The sequence below is a fragment of the Pan troglodytes genome, chromosome X (assembly GCF_028858775.2).
Source record: "Pan troglodytes isolate AG18354 chromosome X, NHGRI_mPanTro3-v2.0_pri, whole genome shotgun sequence".
Taxonomy (NCBI): Eukaryota; Metazoa; Chordata; class Mammalia; order Primates; family Hominidae; genus Pan; species Pan troglodytes.
The window spans coordinates 132,014,264-132,034,283 of record NC_072421.2 but is presented as its reverse complement, the minus strand read 5'-3'; the positions used below and the strand labels follow the sequence as shown (position 1 = coordinate 132,034,283).

The following is a 20,020-nucleotide window of genomic DNA, read 5'->3' as shown; positions in this document are numbered from 1 at the left end:
GTGATTCTCCTGCCTTAGCCTCCCGAGTAGCTGGAACTACAAGCGCATGCCACCATGCCCAGCTAATTTTTTGTATTTTTAGTAGAGACGGGGTTTCACTGTGTTAGCCAGGATGGTCTCAATCTCCTGACTTCGTGATCCACCTGCCTTGGCCTCCCAAAGTGCTGGGATTACAGGCGTGAGCCACCACACCCAGCCTGTTTGTTTGTTTTGCCTTGCTTTTCCATTACTTGGTGAAGGTACCCAATAGATGGTCAATCCAGGTGACTGACTGACTGACTGGTAATGAGAAAGGGCGTGGGAGTCCATAAGCTAAAGGAACCATTCTAAAGATGGGAAGATAACACCTTGTGAAAAAACTGCATTTCAAATTGACTAATTCATTTGCCTTTTGAAATGCCACTTCAAAAGAGTGTTTTTCTCCTTTATTGTGGTAATGTTCTTTAATTTTTAAGATGACATGATTTATAAAAATCCATAACAGTGTTAATCATATTTGTGATAATAAGATGAAATGCTTCATTGCGAACAAAAGAAATGAACATTTTCACCTTTCAATCTCTGGGAAAGCCAAAAATGTCTGAAACCGTTTGTTATGATAATTGCTTGTCAAATATTTAAAACTTAGGGCCATAGTGAGATTTTTGACCCATAAAAGGAAACTCAAAGTAACGTTTAAATTTTTATTCTTGTAGCCTGAAAGTAGCCAACCAGGTTTTTTAGAAAACTGTGTAAAGTATATGTAAATGTTAAGGGCAAAAAGTCTTTTCTCACTACTTTGAACCTATAGCCCACTTTGGAGATGCACAGAAAGACACCCGTCCCTCCTTCACCAGTAACGAAGGCTTAGTCAAGCATTAAATTAAGCACACACACACACATACACACGTTTATAAGAAATACATTATCAGATCCTGTCATTTGCAACAACATAGAGGGAACTAGAGGTCATTATGTTAAGTGAAATAAGTCAGGCACAGAAAGGCAAACATTACATGTTCTCATTTATTTGTGGGAGCTAAAAATCAAAACAATTGAGCTCATGGAGCTAGAGAGTAGAAGGATGGTTACCAGAGGCCGGGAAGGGTAGTGGGGTGGGTGGTGGGAGGGAACCGGGGATGGGGATGATAAATAGGTACAAAAAAATAGTTAAATGAATGAATAAGACCTAATATTTGATAGCACAACAGGGTGACTATAGCCAATAATAATTTAATTGTACATTTTTAAATAACAAAAAGAGTGTAACTGGATTGTTTGTAACACAAAGGATAAATGCTTGAGGGGATGGACACGCCATCTTCCATGATGTGATTATTACACGTCATGCCTGTATCAAAACATCTCATGTACCACATAAATATATACACCTACTACAACCCACAATTTTTTTTTAATTTTATGAAAAAGAAATACATTATCAAGGGACGAGTGTTTATTTAAAAAAAAAAAGCTGACTTTCACAAAAACGTTCTTTAATTCTAATTAGTGTTAATCCCTATGATGGAGCTCTACAATATCCTGTTTAAATTGTAATTATATTTGAGAATAAAACAATAGGTTTAGAAATTGTAATTATACTTGTTTATTCCCCACAAAAGAAAGAGAGAGAGTGACTTGCAGTCTTGTGATTTTTCTATAACTTTTTCAGGAGAAAACAAATGAGGTCAGATATCCGCTTATAAACTCACGTTGGTTATACAATTACAAGCCTTCTGTATTCGTTATCTATTGCTGAATAACGGATTACCCCCAAAACAACAAACCTTCATTGTGTCACAGGTTTTACGGGTCAGGAAACTGTGTATGACTTAGCTGAGTGCCTCTGGCTCAGTGTCTCTCGTAAGTTGCAGTCAAGCTAGTGGCTGCCACTGTGGACATCTCAAGTCTTAACTGGAGTTTGGAGAATCCACTCCCATGCTCACTCAAGTGGCTGATGGCAGGAGACCTCAGTTCCTCTCCTGTAGCTTTCTCCAAGTGTCCTCATAACATGGCAGCTGATAGAGAGAAGGGGAAGGGGATGACAAAAGGCCCAAGTTAGAAGCCACAGAAGTGACATCCCATGGCTTCTGCCATATTCTACTTGTTAGAAGAGTCTCTAGGTCCAGCGCACGTACTAGGAGGGATTACAGAACAGTGGGAACACCAGGAGGCAGGGATCAGTGGGGACCAGCGTAGAGGCTGCCTACCACCCCTTCTATCTTACCACACTGGCAAACTCCACAAATGCAACGTTCTTCAGTTTATGTGTGTAAATACAACTGATGTCAAAACACAGACTGGGTGGAAAAGGACATGCTATGCCACTGCTGTTTCCTTGTGTCCATCAGTTATATTTTCCCTCTTCAAGGAAAACAAGTTACAGGACTTGACTGGTGAAAATAATTCCATAGGAAGCTTTTATTTATTTTTATAACAGGAGATTGATGAAGACAGTTAAAGCCAAAGGAAAAAAGCATAAGATGTAAATAAAATAATAGCAATGATGATACTGAGTAGAGGCGCTAACGTTGGTTCTAATTATGTTCCCCACATTAGCAGTAATATGAAATCTTTCAACAATCCTCTAATGTAATGTAATTCTGATCAGGCCAACAATACTCTAAAGTTTTTCAAAGTGGGGTGAGGAGGTGGGGGATCCAGGTAATGTGTGTCTGTGTGTGTGTGCACGCATGTATATATGTATGCATATATATTATGTATATTTATATTTATTATTATCCAGCATCCAACGACAAGAGGCAGGGGACTTTGCTTATTGACTTGCATATGAGTAAGTCATATAGTACACTAAACTCCCCACCACTTGCTACTTCCATTTTTCTTTGTTCTTATCCAATTCACAACCATCTGGCATGGCCAGTGGTGAGGTTCCTGTGGCTTACCTGAAGGGCAATGCATGAAATCAAAGTAGCTCCCAGCATTATGAAACACCAGTAGCGGAGAGGGGCTCACTTGGCCTGGGCAGGTGGTGGGATTGCAGCAGGGTGCATAAACAGGTTTCTGAAAGGGAAGTGACAGGTTTGCCCTTTGCTATGTAGCTTTGTCAGCATTTATTGCTAGATGTTCTCTGACAGGTAAGGGGGAATTGGTCTGAGTCCGAGAAGTAAATGCTAATACCAGTTTTCAAATATAAGGGAACATGAAAGAATCCTTGCCACCTGGGAACATGAAAAAAATTTCCTGCCAGCGAATGTACCATTCGAAGGCACTTTTATTTTACAGTTACTAGGAAGAATATTTAAATTGCTCAGGTTATTTTCAATGTTGTTTTGGCTTTGTCATACACACTCTATTATGTAAACACTATATGAATGTAAATTATTCACCTTTTAAAGTTACTTTAAAATTTTTGACTCTTCGCCAAATATATTTCTTTCTATCAAGAGCTCTTTAAAGCTCTGTCTGCAGCTTAAATAAGCACACATCTTTAAAATAAAAGCTCATTTTCCAAGTAATGCCTACAGAATATTTATTCTATTTTTGAAGCTGTATTTACATAACAAAGCACTAAAGGAAGCCCAGTGTAGGGAGAGAATCAAGTCCTAAAGCAACAGTGAGACTGGTTTCTATGGAGTTAGAGAAATTCTAGCTGTCTCCACTGCCAAGGGTGGGTCAGGACAGGAACAAATTGACCCAAAAGTAAGCCTCAATGTCATTCCTACAGCAACTCCCTGTGATAATTTACAGTCTGCAATCAAAATAAAATAATCTCTTCAAAAATCTCGTTCTTTTATGGTTCATTCTACAAATTGATTCTCATTTTCATTTCATATTTCATCGATTTAACTTTCTTTCGCTTCACCCAGGTAAAGAAATCACATGCCTTGAATGATAGATGCACCTAAACTCTAAATATGTTTTGGTATTTGAGTTACAGCAAGTACAGGGAATATCTAAGTTGCCCAAGTTACTTTCAATGTTGTTTTAACTTTGTGAAAATATTTAATGACAATTTTTAAAAACTGCACATGAAAAAGAACATTCTCCAGTTTGAAGCTCTGCCACTACCAAAAAACAAAAACGAAAACCACAGTCTCAATCCAGAAGGTGCGTACTATATTTTCACTCCTCTGTTCCATCAAATCAGCACACAATAGTAAGTTTCTGTCTTTCAGTTAATTTTTAACCCGATATTTACTGGTATTTCATAGCATGCTTTGTATGAGTAATTTAACAAAAAATTGATTACTTTAAAGGTCAATTAAAATCAAGTCCTAGTTGGGATTTCTGGTGTGTGCAAGTGCAGGTGTGTGAGAGAGGGAGGGAGGGAAGGGGGAGAGAGGGAGGGAATACCTGGGGTGGGGGAAGAATCCAGTACATCTCCTGATACATAATAGTTATATGATAAATAGTATTTTTCCACTCTTTATCTTCTCAAATAAGAAAGTTCAGTCCAGTGTGGCATGGAGAATGGGATATTCTAATTATTCAAATAGTCCTAGGTTTACCATAGTTTGTAGTTCATAGGGTTATACCATATAAGCCAGGTGAATCTGTTAAAAAACACGGCTTTCATTACATCACGCCCCTGCCCCTTTAAAAGCATCACACCAAAAAAAAAAAAAAAAAAAAGGCTCTATACCATCCTGCAACTAAAGTCACAACTCCTCTGCCTACTTCCAGACCCCCCATAATGTTTTTTGTTTTTTTTTTTGAGACAGAGTCTCAGTCTGTTGCCCAGGCTAGAGCACAGTGATGCAATCTCGGCTCACTGCAACCTCTGCTGCCCGGGTTCAAACAGTTCTCCTGTCTCAGCCTCCTGAGTAGCTGGGATTACAGGCGCCTGCCACCATACTTGGCTAATTTTTGTATTTTTAGTACAGACGGGGTTTCATCATCTTGGTCAGGATGGTCTTGAACTCCTGACCTCGTGATCCACCTGCCTTGGCCTCCCAAAGTGCTGGGATTACAGGCGTGAGCCACCATGCCCAGCCTCTTTTTTTTTTTTTTTTTTTTTTTTTTGAGACAGAGTCTCAGTCACCCAGGCTGGAGTGCAGTGGCACGATCTCCACTCACTGCAACCTCTGCCCCCTGGGTTTAAGCTACTCTCCATTCTCCTGCCTCAGCCTCCCGAGTAGCTGGGATTACAGGCACACGCCACCATGCCCGGCTAGTTTTTGTATTTTTTAGTAGAGATGGGTTTTCACCATGTTGGCCAGGCTGGTCTTGAACTCTTGGCCTCAAGCAATCCACCCGTCTCGGCCTCCCAAAGTGCTGGGATTACAGGCGTGAGCCACCGCGCCTGCCTCCCCACCCCCCAATAATCTGACATCACCCTACTTGTCCAGCCCAGTCTCTAATTCCCCAGTAGAAAGGCTCTGTCCAACTAGGTCCATCTCCTTTCAGTTCTTCTCTGCCTCCTGGCCTCTGAAAATGCTGTTTTGCCCATTCCATCCAAATTCCACCTTCCCTTCAAGGATCAGCTTGAAGCTTAAAAGTATAAAATGATGGTGATAGATTTTCAGGAGAGAGTTTATAGTACTGAGCAGCTAATTTAAAAGCAAATTAATTCTATATTATTCCAGAGGATGTGTTCCAAGTGTCAGTCCCAGATGGATGTTTGTGAAGCCAACATGTTAGATATGAGCTCAACAACCCTTGGTCAGCACCAACAACACCAAATGGTGCCTAAGCCAACTCTTGAGGATGTTAGCCATCATCTTTACCACCAGCACAGCACCTTGTTCTCACTTCTTCTGGTTCCTTTTTTCCCTTCTCAGGTATACGTTCACTTAACAAATATGTATTGGATTTCTTTCTAACTTGGCTGGGCACAGTGGCTCATGCCTGTAATTCCAGCACTTTGGGAGGCCAAGGCAGGCGAATCACTTGAGGTCAGGAGTTTGAGACCAGCCTGGTCAACATGGTGAAACCCCGTTTCTACTAAAAATACAAAAATTAGCCGAGCATGGTGGTGTGTGCCTGTAATCACAGCTATTTGGGAGGCATGATAATTGCTTGAACCTGGGAGGCGGAGTTTGTAGTGAGCCGAGATGGCACCACTGTACTCCAGGCTGGGCGACAGAGTGAGATTCTATCTCAAAAAACAAACAAAAAAACAAAACAAAAAAACAAATATGTATTGGACATCAACGGATGCAAATTATTGTGCAAAGCGCTGAGAAGATACCTATAGACAGACATGTCCCTACCCTCTAGGAGCTTACTGTCTGCTAGGAAGAGAATTTCAGAACAACTAAGTTAATTAAAGTGCCGTGACAGGACAGGACAGAGGCAGTTAACTCCAACTCTGAGGCCATCTGAGAAGGCTTCAAGGAAGAGGTGGCATTTGAGCTGGGCCTAAGAAGGATGCGGAAATGGGAGGAACAGGGGTATCCAGCATAAACACATAAAGAAGGTGTGGCTGGAGGGTAGGAGATGCAAGCAGAAGCGCAGATTGGAGCCAGATTGTAGAATGCCCTGAATGCCACATTAAGGAGTTAAGCTTTTTAGTCATCTGCCTTTTGTGCCGAGGATTAATATGACCAGAATTGTGTTTTCCCAGCAGAACTCCGTGGACCACTGGGAGAGGAGCAGAACTCAACTGAGAGATCAGTGGGGGGCCTGAGAAGGACACCTTGATGACATCATGGTGGCAAGTGGAGACTCTGAACTTGAGGACAGATAGTAGGGACAGAGGAGAAGGACTTGTTTTTTTTTTTTTTTCTCTCTTCTTTCACTTCTTTCTTTCTGTCTTCTGCCCTGGCCCTTGCTCTCCACCCTACTCTCATTTTCACTCTTCCCTGCCTATGGCGTAGGCATTCCTGGGGACTCTGGACTAAAGAAGCTGTCAAGCCCTGGGTTTAGGAGAAATGCTAAAATTAAAAACAGGATCTGGATTTCTACTTCCTCTTCTACACGGAGGGCTGGGACTTACTCTGGTCATGAACTGCAAAATCCCACCCGATCGTAAGCCCAAGAATAATTTTAAGAAACAGGAAGCAAAAGAAATGACATTATCCATCAGTCCTAGACACTCTATCGCTGTTTTTTTGTTTGTTTGACAGAGTCGTATCCAAGCTGGAGTGCAGTGGTGCGATCTCGGTTCACTACAACCTCCACCTCCCAGGTTCAAGCGATTCTCCTGCCTCAGCCTCCCGAGTAGCTGGGATTACAGGCATCCACCACCATGCCCGGCGAATTGACACTCTATCTCTTAAGTTTTATTTTTAAAAATGCAAACGGAGCTTCAGGGGAAAGAATGGCAACCACGAGTGAGTTCAGTTCTGGATGATGCCGTGTTACCATCTCTCATGTGAACATTCAGATATGCACATTCACTTTCTCTCTGCTATTTCAACAATGTATTTCATGCTTTGGAAAACACTCCAGCTGCATCTTGGTTTTGAACAAGGATAGCATCCCTTAGCACTCTTCAATTTGTTGTTCCCTCCTATTCTTTCTACCCAGCAAGATATTATTTGACCCGAGGAGTGTTTTCTTTTCACATAACAAGATCCCAAAAGCGATGTCATTCAGACATCACAAAGCAGAGCTCTGTGCTTTTTACAGGATATCCTTGGTGCTGATCACTTTTGGTTGGTGTTTTTGTTTGTTTGTTTCAATTTTTTTGATATCAATGAAGTGCCTTCCAAAGGCACTTCAGTTTCCCTCAACAAGATTGCATTTGACAGGTTGACACTGATATATTGGGGTTTTTCTTTTCTCTTTTTCGTAATTAGCTGAAGTTCGAGGAAAGTGCTAGAAGTGTGAGGTGAAACTGATTACCATAATTTTATGGTGAAAGCAAGTGACTAAATCTAGCCTAGTACTATACTTGAACCGCCATTATGGCCACCACACCTACAAGAGATGGGTTTTTGGTCTCCATGCTCCTGTCATTACATTTTGCTCTGTCAGTTCACGCTCTGTGCAAAGGACAGCAAGTCCTGCCCACTTACAGGTTGCACTATAGGGCCAGCACGGTGTAAAGAGACGCTGAGACTGTCCTACACCCCTTCATTCTCGCCCTCCTTAGCAAAAAGTTCCAATCATTGCCATCATCTGAGACAATCTTTGATTTAATGGGCAAAAATCCAGGAATAATTAAGACAATAATAGTACACACCCAGAAAAAAAAAAAAGCCTGGTTTAAAGAAGAAATCTAGGCAGCACTGAAGGCAGTGATTCTGCGTCTTTGAGGAGGGAAAAGAGATCTAGAAATCAAAAGCAACAGCTACTAATGACTTACTAAGCTTCTCTTTGGCAGAAAGGAAAAATTTACTAATTCATTCTACTTTTTCCTGATGGGATCACGGGGGTAGGAGAAGTTAAGATTAGAGTTTTTCTCCCAAAGTTCTGAGTTTTGCAAATAACTATTTTTATAACTAATTTCATAAAATAAAATAAAAATTACCAAAGGACACTGTCTTTTTTGTTTAATCTGAGAGTAGGACAAGCATTCTTACATTATATATTATAGTATACAGTTACTACTCACTGCTAGCCACTGCTTGAACCATGAAAAAAAGCCTTTACAAAAAAACACAATAGAAGCTTCATAACACAATTCCAGTTGTTTTCTTTCTGTTAAATTTGTAACTCTATCCTGATTTTATCTCTCTAAAGACTTCTGGATATTTACAACATAAGGAAAATCTTGTTTCCCTAACTCAAGGCCTTCATTAAAAACACAATCTTAAACAGCATTTGTAGTTAAAAATGGAAAGTTCTAGAAATCTTCTTTGTAATTTACAAAAAAATAAGTTTTAATGCAACTTGATTCTCCAGTATCTATTTCCCAAGATTCATTCACAGTTGCTTTCCAGAAAACATTTTCCAAAATTTATGCCAAATACCATGTTATGCATAACTTCCTTGCTGAATATCTCTAGTCTAGAGCTAATTTATTTTTCTCAGCTGTGCCTTCAGAGCCTTCAAAGCTATTGCTCCCTCGGCGGACTATGGTTATTCCTTATCAATATAATTTCCGAACGTTTCACGGAACAAAAAGAGAAAGGAAAATATGTGCTATTTTCCTGAAAACAGCTGCCTTGAAACAATATTTCAGAAGGGACCAAAAAAAAACAATAGATGGTGTGCAATTTTCATTTCAGGTTCCTAGTTGCCCCGTGAGAAGTTGCCTGACTACCAGTTGGAGGCCCCCCTAACACCCCAGGTGGTGGGCTGTGCCTGTTTCCAATGCTAGGGTAAGTTTCTCACCACTTCTTAGGGCAATTTATATCCTGTGAGTTTTGTCAGGTTGGGAAGGGCCTACCAAATAAGAAGCCATTTGCACAATCAGGGTTTGCTTCAAAGGTCCTAAGAAAATCCTTGAGACATCATAGTTGAAAAACATTTGAAGGTTGTTCACTTGAGTAAATGCTTAAGCTTGTCCTCCCTTACTTTCTCCGGCCTGTAGCAATATTACTCACCCTCAAAGAATTCATCAATATTCAACTGGCTCTCCAATTTGCTGAGGTAGCAAAAGGAGTTTAATAAAGAAAGCTGTTGCAATTTGTCTTTAGAGAACATGCCATAAACTCAACTTTTATCTTACGTCGTTGGAATCTTCTGCCCTTTTACTAATTTAGGTGGGGAAATGAATGCTTACGTGTAGCAACCCAAGCAAATTTACCCACGAAGGCAAGTCTTAAAAACCCAGCGAAGCCTTTCATCCCAAGGGCACCAGAGCTTTATAAATGATCTATCTGAGGATTTAGGAGCGTGTTCAGTCACGTCTCACAGCCCGGCAAACTTTCAGCCCTGTCCACGAGGGGTTTTGAAAATCTTAACAGGGAAACTTGTAGCTTAGTATTAAGACTTTTTAGCGCCCACCAAAACTGGACGAGTATCAGCCGTTTTAAAAACCTTTCCTGAAAAGAAAATCTTGCTCTTTAAAACCTTTTTGGTTAACTTTTCAAAACAGCTTTGCAGACCCTGAAAGACACTACTCTTTTCCCTCCTCGCGCCCCGGAAAAGAGCCGCAGACGCCAGCGAAAGGCTGCGCAACGCTTGCAACGCCTTGGGTCTGCGAGATCGCCCTTGCAAAAACATTTCTTTTCCATCAGCTCTACAGAAATATCACAGTAAAATGCATGCGAGAGTTAAGTAGCTCAAACTCGGGCGCCGAGCACGGCAGATTCCGCGGTTTTATTTTTGTAAACTGATTTCGTGTGTGTGCGCGCGCGCGTGTGTTGCTGCTTTCTTTCGGCACCTAATTTTTTTCCCCCAGCGCCCGCACGCGGTTCTGGGCTACCCCGCGCGCTGTCTGCAGGCCGCGACAACTACGGCCTCCCTCGGGGAATGCGGGGGAAGGCCGCGGGCCGCCGTGGCGACGGCTGCAGGCGCGCGGCTCAGTTCCCGCGGCCCGCCGGTTTCTTTGCTCATCCGTGGTGCAGCCGAGCCCACCAAGGCTGGTCGGACCAGGGGTTGCGGAGAGCCGCCAGGAAGTCCCCACCCCGCACCGCCCCCGGGGCCAACGCGCTCGGCTGCTCCTCCGCATAGTTTTGCGCCCGGCAGCCTATCTGCCCCGAGGCTCCGATGGCCCCTCCTGGCCTGCCCAGGGCCATGGCAGCTGCAGGCCGGCTCTACCCATTGCTCTTCCCGTCCAGACCCCGCTGGCCTTGAGCCCTGCTTGCTCGCAGATTTGTCCCACCCGGGACAGGGAAAGGAAAAGAAGCCGCGTTCATTTTCTTAGCATTCAGGCACTATTTTATAAGGGAACTCTTCCAAAATTTTCATTATGGCATTTTGCAAATATTTAGGCAAGTTGAAAGAACGGTACAACGAACGTCTGTTTACCCCCCACCCCCAACAGGATGCAACAACTGTTAACATATTGCAATACTTGCTTCCTTTCTGTTCTCTCTCTCATAATGTGTGCGTATGTTAGCTGCATCATTTGAAAACTGCAGACATCGTGACATTTCACTTCTGTACACTTCAGCATGCATCTTCAAGGATAAGGACCTCCTTACCTTCAATATCATTCTCACAAATACAAAATAGCATGGTCCTTAATAGCGTCTAACATCCAGGATAAGGGCTCCTTTCCCTCCCGTTTCCCCACTTCAGTCTTAAATATCAGTTTCCCTTCTTGTACTGGGCACATGTGTAAACAATTGCTCCTCCCTCTGTGTTATGCCCACCAAAGGACTATGGGGCTCACCCTGTCCCGGGGCCTCTCTACCTGAGAGCTTGGTGGGGTGGCGAAGGCTGGGGCGTCTCGACAGATCTGCACTCAAACGCATGGGGAGAGCGCTGCACCCAAGCGGTCTGAGACCCCCTGTTTCCTTTCCCAAACCATCTCAGGTACTCCCTGTAAGCACCGAGCAAAAAGCCTCGCTCAGCCACCTTGCGCCGTCCCGGCAGCTCAAAGGACACCGCCAGAGGACCCGTGAGCGTGGGGTGGTGTCCGTCCCAGGAGCCTCTGGGTGCGCGCTGCGCTACCTCGTGCCCTTGGCTTTGCCGTTTGCCATCCTCCGTTTTTTCTCCCCGAGCCCTCGCTATTCGTCTCGGTGTTGGTTACTCTGGGCGCCCAGTGCCCTTCTCGGCCCTCCCCCGCAGCGGGCCAAGGCTGCGGCGTCGAGCGCCTGCACAACCCCCTTCCCTACAGCTCCTCTCCTCCCCTCCCCCCTTCCGCCCCCGGGCCCCGGAGCCGAGCGGGGCCACCGGGGGGCGGGGAGCGCCACAGCGCGTGGCCACGCCCCCCGAGCCGGCTTTTTCTAGGGCGGCTCCGGGAGCCTCTCCGCCGGCTGCGCCGCTCGCCTCCAAGGGAGCGTTCCGTTCTGGCCCCTCGCTCGGCTCCGCTCCGCCTCCGCCACGCCGCTCTCCGAGCTTCGGCAGCAGCCAGCGCCCCCTCCGCGCTACGACCCCGGCTCTCGGCTCTCCGTCCCTGTAGCTCCGTGCCCAGCACCTCGCGCCCCGCAACCTCGCCGTCTCCCAAGTCCCGGGCCCCGCTTCTGTCGCTGTCCGTCGCTGTCCGTGTGTCGCTCGCTCGGTCTGTCTCTCCGCCTCCCCAGCCCTTCCTTCCTCCCTGTCTCCCTCGCTGGCTTGCACGTTCGCTCGCTCTCGGACGCGGCGAAACAGCTTCGCAGGCAAATCCCAGAAACCTTTGCAAAAAGCTTGCAATGAAATTTAAGAAGTTCTTCGATTTCGGCGCCATTTTCGAGTGGAGCCAGAGGTGACATGCGATTTTTTAAAAAGGGACTTGGTGGCTGGCGTCTTTCCCGACTGTAACGTGGGTTACGGCAGGCAGAAAAACATCTGGTGATAATTCTGAAAAAAGTGCTGTGGCGTTTGGGGGTTGTAAAGCACGTTTTGCGGGCGGGATGGGGGCAAATCTGACATTTAAAGTGTTTAACAAATGAGTGCGGCCGGGAAATTCTCAGGAAACGGACTGGGAAAAAAACAACAACAACTAACATGGAGGGGCGGGGAGAGAAAACTGAGTAAGGGGCAGTGACCGACTGTCAGCCTCGCTAGGGTCGGGAGCGACTGGTTTTGACAGAATGTAAATGAACTTTTCCTCTTATTTGCAAGAAGTTAGTTATGTCTTGGAAAGAAATGTGTGATTAATTTCACATTGTCTCTCCCGAATTAAAACTTTAAAGGTTGTTTAGTTTTCCCCGTAGGGATTTGACATTGTGAAAGTTTGGCTAGAATGCGCCGAGAGAAGGTACATCGTGTGTTTGGGGTGTGGGGGACGAAGGCATATGCAAAATTAAAAGACAAAACGTTGTAGAGTATGAACAGAGGAAGAGGCGTATTCTTTGGCTCTTAAATCATTTAGCCAAACACATTGCAGTTCAGAAGGGGGTGGGGCTATGGCAACTCGAAAGTATCGATTCTTTGTCTATTGTATCAGTGAATGACCCTCTCCTGAAGTGACAAGACGCCCCTTTGTAATCTCTTTTCGTAAGTAAATTTCAGTCTAAGGGGAAATATGTAAACTAGGGGATCGAGGTGGCTTTTTAGGGGTGTAACTCGTTGTACTATCACTGGGAGAGATGAAAGGGGTTAGGGTGAAAGGTATAAATGAATTTGATTCCAAGAGCAATCTGGAAGGGACCTTCGCCTTTGACACCGATGCTGTTTCGAATGAACTTTTGTTTTTCTAAGTAGTCAACTAAGGAAATGTTAAATTAGGCATGACTTTAACTTCTGACATGATGGCTCGTATATTTGCGTGGAACAAAATGTTGGGAGAAAGTTGTGGAGTTTTACATGATAATTGTACATTTGCTAAACATGTTTTTTTTTTTTTCTTTTTAAGGGCAGTCAACGACATTTTTCTCCATTAATCCCAAAGTCAGTGTAAAAGTTGTTTGTAAATATCATTGCCAAAACAAGATGGAATGTAGAGATACTTGATTGTCGCAATTTAGGGAATGGGGTTATTGTTACTAATGACTTTTTTTTTTTTTTACCATGACATAGTGTATTTGTTACCACTGGATCTCAGTCTGGATGTTATAAATTCGATACTTAATCTTATTAAACACTCTGCACATTTTATTAACTAATAAATAGGACACTTAACATTCATTGTACTGGTTTTGAAAAACCGACTTAATTTGTAAGTGTAACAAGATACTTACAGTTGGATAATTTAAATGTCTATTACTTGTGCTGAAATGTATTTAACTTTCAAAACCATTACAGTTAGTGCTGATTTTGTTGTTTTAACTTTTAGGTTTGTGATTGAGGATTTCAGAGTGGGTTTTTTTTTAATGCTTAATTGAATATTGTATTCAAACAAAAAGAGGGCATGCATGTGACTTGTTGCTAATATGTGTCCATTTTAAAAAGGAAAAAGTGGTATCTAATGAGTTAATCATTAAGGAGTATGCGCAGTGCCGGCCATTTCAGGACATGAAAGTTTCTGTGGAGCTGCTTGAAACAGGAAGGAGCGACTTGACATCAAGTATTTAAACTTTTTGATTTATGTTTTGATAGATGACATTGATAGGTATAAATTATAAATAAGTTTGAGTAACCAGTTTAATATGTAAACTGGTATTTCATCTACAGAAAGTTCTCTGTCATTGTTTGGAGCTCTTAAAAATAACTCAGCTGGGGTGTTTAAGAATAAAAACACTAGCAGTGAGTTAGGACATCTAATGCTTTTAAAGATAGATGTATATGTCGCAACGATAGTGTAAGAATCAGCTGAAGCTACCGGTGAGGTTTTGGTTATTTTCTTTCAGTCATCTGAGTCCATTTCCAATAAAGGTTGTTTTTTTGTTTCGTTTTTTGTTTTTTTTAATGGGGACAATGAATGAGACTTGTAATATGCAGCAGGAAGAAGTTTCACCAAGACTTTGAAACTGACAAGAATGATCCAGATGTCCAATTGCCTCTACTTAACCTTATTCGTCTACCTTCAGAAGTAATTAGATTCTCTTCCACACTAATTCGTATCTCCCATCGCTCTGCTTTTCACCACTACGTTGTTCCAAGATTCATCCTTAGGGGAAAAAATTGAGAGCCACACTTTCGGCTCCACCTGCAGCTCCTGGAAATCAAATGGTGAAGTTATAAGAAGTACCTTAACTTGGAGTGAAGTGGCCTAGTCATAAGTTTTGCCCTATTCCTTGCCATGGGGTGGGGCGGGGCTTCCTTCAGTCATCCAGTCTTTATTCACCCGCAGGTACCCCCAGATCGATCCCCCTTCATTGACTCCGAGGGGATACAGCAGCAATTCATGTTTTGAAGTGTTCTAAATGGTTCAAAACGTGAGGCGCTGCTATACCCCCTCGTGGGGAAGGTAGAAGGTGGGGTCTGCCGGACGCGTGTTCCTGCCACCAGGTGCCCGCTCCCCGCGAGGCCGGCTCAGGAGCAGGTAGGTGGGCGGGGGCTCGCGTCTCTGTTTCCGGCGGGTCCTCGCCCTTGTCCACGCAGCAGGGCTGTAGTCCGGGGAGGGCAGTATTCCTGGCTAGGCTGGGGCGCATAGGCGGTGCGAGTCGAGGAGGGACGCGGTGCCCGCGCTCAGCCGTGCCCTAGCAGCGGGAACAGTTCTGCAGTGAGCGATCGGTGCTCTGGAGTATTGTTTCCGCTGCCAGGGTAAGTCTGGGACTGCCGTTCGGGCCTACCCAGCAGGTAAGTCTTAGGCCATCGCCTGCGGTGTCGGCCCCGGGAGCAGCGAGACCCAAGATTGCATCAAACGTTTGCCCCGTCTCTGCATATGTGACTGGACGTGAATGATGCTTCATTTTGGCACCCCCTTTCCCTGCTCAGGTAGAATGTAAACAATTGAAAAAAATCCCTTCCCAATCAGAATACCACCCACAGGACAACGAAGAAAACCTATCTTCAGTCCCCACCCACGAAATGCTGGGGGGTGGGGAGGACTGGAAAAGGAGTAAGGGGAGAGGAAGGGTGAGCAGCTGCAAGAAGTCTTCACACCTCTCTGCGGTTCCTGCTAAACGCGCTCATGTCCTGGGTATGGAAGGGACTTAAGAATTCAGGAAAGATCAAAATAACGGGCCTCTTCCCCACTCCCTCGCCCTCCCTTCCCCGCTGCTGGGGGGTTAGGGAGGCTCCGTGGAGCTCCAGCACTCTAGAAGGATCGGGTGAGGCGCGAGGCCTTGCGGGCGGGTGAACCCAAGGTGGGGTGGAAGGCTCCAACCCGCCCAATCTGAGCCCGAGGCCTGCTGAGAAGCGTGGGGGCCTTGGGATAGTTCCAGAATGAGGATGTGCGTTTCTAGCTGCTTTGCGCCCTCCTCCCCCAAAAATCTGCTACCACAATTCCACCCTGGCGGCACGCCCCCAAGACTCCTTTGTCGCCCCAGGGGCGGGACCTGAGCTGTCGATTTCAGGAGCCCTTCGTGACTTCAAAAGTCCTGGGCACTGTTGCTCATGAGTGCTGCACAACTGTCGCCCTCTAAAGCCACCTCCATCCCTCACTGGGCTGGCCTCCTGAGCCTTCGGTGAGGAAACGGGGTTCCGAGTTGCCCGCCTGAGAGCTTAACAGTCTGACTAGAAAAGGGCTAATTCGCTTTCTGTGCAAATCTCTTGAGCTAATTATTTAATCTGAAACATGGGCAGGTAAAGGACCATTGGCGGGCGTGGGGAGGGAGGTGTAGAATCTTTCCCACACTTTTTGTCACCTTAAAGAAAAAAAAAAAAAGACACCCAAACTCCTCTGGTCTGAATGGGCTGCCTGGAACTGGGCTTCCCGGGGCCAGGAGTGGGCCCCTAGAAGTTTCCCAGTTTGGGGTGGGGCCGGGGTTCCGAAGTCTAGAGCTGGGAGTCGGGTTCAGCGGCCCGAGACGCTGGCTCTCCCAGACTCCCTTGCGCCTGGGCAGTGCGCGGGGGCGGCTCGGGTCCCTCCCGGGCCGGCGGGGACCCTCAGGCTCCCGGGGCGCCGCCCACCAGCCCGACCCGGCGGCCTAGAAGTTCCCATTCTGCTCCCGCCTCGCCCCGGCCGGCCAGCGCAGGGCCCCTCAGGCCCGCAATCTCCAGGCTCAAACGGCGAACAGGTCCCCGCATCCGCCTGCCTTTGCACTTGGGGGTGGGGGAGCCACCTTGTGACGCCCCTTCTGCCTCTCACCAGCTTCCCCCTTTCTCCCCGTTCTGTACGGTTCCCCCTGGAGCCAGAAGGAAGCCCGGTGCCAGCCAGCCTTCCTGAAAGACCAAGCCCGCGCCATCCGGCTTCCTCCAGTGGACGCCTGCAGGACCCAGGTGAGACAAGGAACCGGTTGGGGACGCGAGCCAGGGATCCTGACCGGTTGGGGGCGGCGAGCAAGGGATCCTGACTTGGGGGCGTTGCCTCCCGGAATCCAAGCGGCCTTTTGCCCGGGTCTCCCGAGATGCATCGAAATTGAGCTCGTCCACACAGCCCCCTGACTGCGTGGTGCCCTTTTCTGACTTAAAACATTCCTTGTACCTTTATTTACACGATCCAAGTTGCAGTGTGCCTAGATTTTCCTCCAAGGACAAAAATGTGAATAAAGCAATATTTTAGCCAAACATTTCCGTGTCAATTAAGAAGATTGCAATTCGTTCCAGACTATAAATTCTCTTTAACAACTCCCTAAGGTATTCTTTTAAATTGTTTTTCAACGTTGCTAAATGTGCATCATAATGCGTGGGAGACTTGTATAAAGTGAATCAATTTATACTCAGCTGATTAATTGACCCGATGTTACCACCTCCAAGGAGGCACCTTTCCACTATTTTCTCATTTTTTCCCCAACACATGTTATTTGTTAGTGAGGAAGCTGCGTGCACGTGGCATTGTATAAAGTTTATTAGACAGACGTGGCCCTTAAACTAGGAAGAGCTTAGTCTAACTCTAAATCTAAAATTCGACATTTCGGTAAGTTGTGAGACAAGATACCCAGGTTGTTTGATAAACCAGAATTGAACATAATTTTTTAAAAATTTAAATCACAGGAATGTTTTTCTTGAAGGCATCCAGCATCTCCAGTTAGCAGTACTGATTTTTTTTCCCGCCAACAAAGGAACACTACATCAACACTCTTGGCGGGGACCTGGACACAGAAGACTCCTGTTTCAAGAAAATACAATCATCTCTCAAAGGCTGTAATTTATATGCATTTTAAAACTCTAGGCATTGAAAACCACCCAAGTGTCCCAAATAGAAGGGTAATATATAATCAATCACTCAGTGTAATATTATACATCCTTTAAAAATGTTATTGGGAAATGTTTTATGATCTGTAAGTCCAAGGAATCCTCTCCCACCATTTCTTTCCCCCCCGCTGTTCCCCCATACCCACACTTCTTTGTTCCAATTGGCATGTAAATTTGGTTTTCCCGCCAAATGAGTCAGTCATGATGGGAACCTCAACTGATTTGAACAGATGTGTGTCAATGTTACTTGGAAAACTAGATGTCAATAACCAGGGTCACAGAAAAAGGCAGTGGTCACAACTCTGTAAAAATGTATGCATGCACACAGACAAGGACTAAAGTGGAACCCCACACAGGAAAACAGTGGGCTGTACTCCAGTGCTGGGACATTGAATGACTGTATGCTGCTTTTGATTTCCGTTAATATGGGCAACTGTCCAATTAAAAAAAAAACTCCTAAGGACTCTGCAGTGCAAATTGTTTTGCTGATTGTTTTAAAACACCATACCTATCAACTCATCAAGGCAAATGGGGCAGCGGGGGACTGGGTTCGTTCCCTGAATCCTGGACTGCTATAGAGCTCAGGGCAACATTTGCAGAAAACCTGAGCCTATGAGATGGGAGTTATAGGCAGCTTTCCTGAGGCTGTGTAAGATGAAAATAAAACTAGGTTCAAAAAATATGTTTGGGGAAGATCAATGAGTTTATCGATAGAAGTTAAAAGACTTGAGTCGGGCTATATGCAAGTTGGCATATGTTTTTAGAGATCTTTTCTCCCACTGGCCTGCAGTATGACTTAATCTCATAACCCTAGAATTTTATATATGCATTTGTATTTAGAGTTATTACATGACTCTTAAGCAAAAAAGAGTATATATACATCAAGTGTAGCAAACGTGTATCTCCCTGCCCCCCTACATCCCACTCAGGCCCACCCATTAGTTACTCCTCAGTGAATAAACAAGGATCGGCTAGCTCTTTCATAATATTTCACCTATCTGCCACCTTTTCCCTCCTCCCCAGCTCCACAGCTGATCTCTTTGGCAAGTTCAGCCAGGCTTAAAACCCCTGTGGGGATAGTAAATTGAGCCAAGAGGGAGGAGCCCCGAAAGACTTCCACTTCCTGTGGTTGCTTGGGCCTTTGAGCACTCCCCCTTCCACTACTGAGCTCTATAATCTGAGCAGTTGGTGGGTGTTTGGAAACATGGCCTTGGCTCCACTGCTGGAGTCAGGGAGCTCAGAACACTGCAGCAACCTGCCAGTGAGAGTCTGGGTTGCTTTGAAGCCTGAGTCTCCCAAGGCAGCTCCCTCACCTGTTCCCCCATGTCCACCCCCACCTGCCATCCAGACAAGACTATTACCCTAAGACCAGACCTTCTAAAGGCGTGGCCACAGAATCATCAGTATCCCAACATCTTGCCTTTGTATCGTGTGTTTACATACTTTTCCAAATACTTTGTTTTTTCTTTTTTTTTCTTTTTTTAATTTGTGACAACCTTGAAAGACAAACAGAGTTAAGGCAGTCCAAAAAATAATTACAGACAAGAAAACTGGGGCCTCTGGAGGTTAAGGATTTGTCTGAGGCTACTCTCTGGGGGCTCTTCCTCCAGGCCTCATACTGTGTTCCTTATGTCATTACCTGTTCATCAGAACCGACTATGCAGTAGTGACCAGAGCAGGAAATGGAGGTGAATGTGTTTGGTTACAAAAATTCCCGGTGAAACTGGCTAGTCTTATGATGAGCTTTGGCCTATACATTGGACACTTCCTGGGTGAGGCCCAAGATTGGCCCCAGGATTACTAAATAGTGACTATAAGTTACCCAGCCGTGTACAAGTCAATCTGCACAAACCAAAAAAGCATGATTTAAATTCATTTTAAACCTCTGTCCCATGTTTGTTATTTTCTGTAGATTCAATCAAATTATCTTAAGGAAACAAATGAAGTGTCAAGCTATAGGGGTTGACTTAATCTAGTCACTCACTCAATGGAACCTTTTTCAGCCATTGCAAATAATAATGATAGAGAATATACAGAAACCTGGAAAATGCTTATGATATCAACTTAAAAAAATCAGGGCCACAAAATCACATGGACACCATGATTGAAAAATAGGAGCAGAACCTGGAGGAAACCTGCAAAACAGACATACTTGTTACTTAAGGGTGGTGGGATTCGAGCTGAAGTTTCTTCTTTCTCTACTTTTTCATGGTTGTGTGTGTGTGTGTGTGATGCCACGTTTTCTTGTTATGTTGTCAAAATATAATTCTCTAAAAAGTCTTTAGGGGTCATGGGTGATACAGAAATTTGGGATCGGTCAAGGATGCACAGATCTCAGACATCTCGGGGATCATCATGTCACGAGATACCAGTGTGCACTTGTGACAGATTGATAACTGAAAGGTCTGGGAGCCACTCATCTTCATAGCAAAACATGTGGTAAGTATTACAAGACGAATCAATGAAAAGATCAGGA

General features: G+C 44.9%; 1 protein-coding gene, 1 long non-coding RNA gene and 2 other non-coding genes across 7 annotated transcripts; 3 read left to right on the top strand and 1 right to left on the bottom strand.

The window, feature by feature from the left end:
• Positions 1-987: 987 nt before the first annotated feature.
• LOC134809339 (uncharacterized) lies at positions 988-14,645 on the bottom strand. Of its 3 annotated transcripts, none has more exons than XM_063804647.1 (3): positions 11,114-14,645; positions 2,886-3,003; positions 988-1,997 (listed from the first exon to the last, which is right to left on the bottom strand). In XM_063804647.1, exon 1 carries the CDS (start codon positions 12,107-12,109, stop codon positions 11,555-11,557), a length of 555 nt encoding a protein of 184 aa, XP_063660717.1. In that variant the 5' UTR covers positions 12,110-14,645; the 3' UTR covers positions 988-1,997; positions 2,886-3,003; positions 11,114-11,554. The 3 variants fall into 3 exon arrangements, with proteins under 3 accessions (XP_063660717.1, XP_063660715.1, XP_063660716.1); XM_063804645.1 differs by having other exon boundaries at positions 11,135-14,645; XM_063804646.1 differs by having other exon boundaries at positions 11,395-14,645.
• On the top strand, positions 14,629-14,725 carry MIR424 (microRNA mir-424). The gene has a single exon (NR_035796.1). It is a non-coding gene; the product is annotated as a microRNA mir-424 (primary transcript).
• LOC129138891 (uncharacterized) lies at positions 14,635-18,021 on the top strand. Of its 2 annotated transcripts, XR_010154808.1 has the most exons (3): positions 14,635-14,788; positions 15,238-16,629; positions 17,344-18,021. It is a non-coding gene; the product is annotated as an uncharacterized LOC129138891 (long non-coding RNA). The 2 variants fall into 2 exon arrangements; XR_010154807.1 differs by lacking the exon at positions 14,635-14,788 and having other exon boundaries at positions 14,795-16,629.
• MIR503 (microRNA mir-503) lies at positions 14,942-15,011 on the top strand. Its single transcript, NR_035830.1, has one exon. It is a non-coding gene; the product is annotated as a microRNA mir-503 (primary transcript).
• Positions 18,022-20,020: the final 1,999 nt, after the last annotated feature.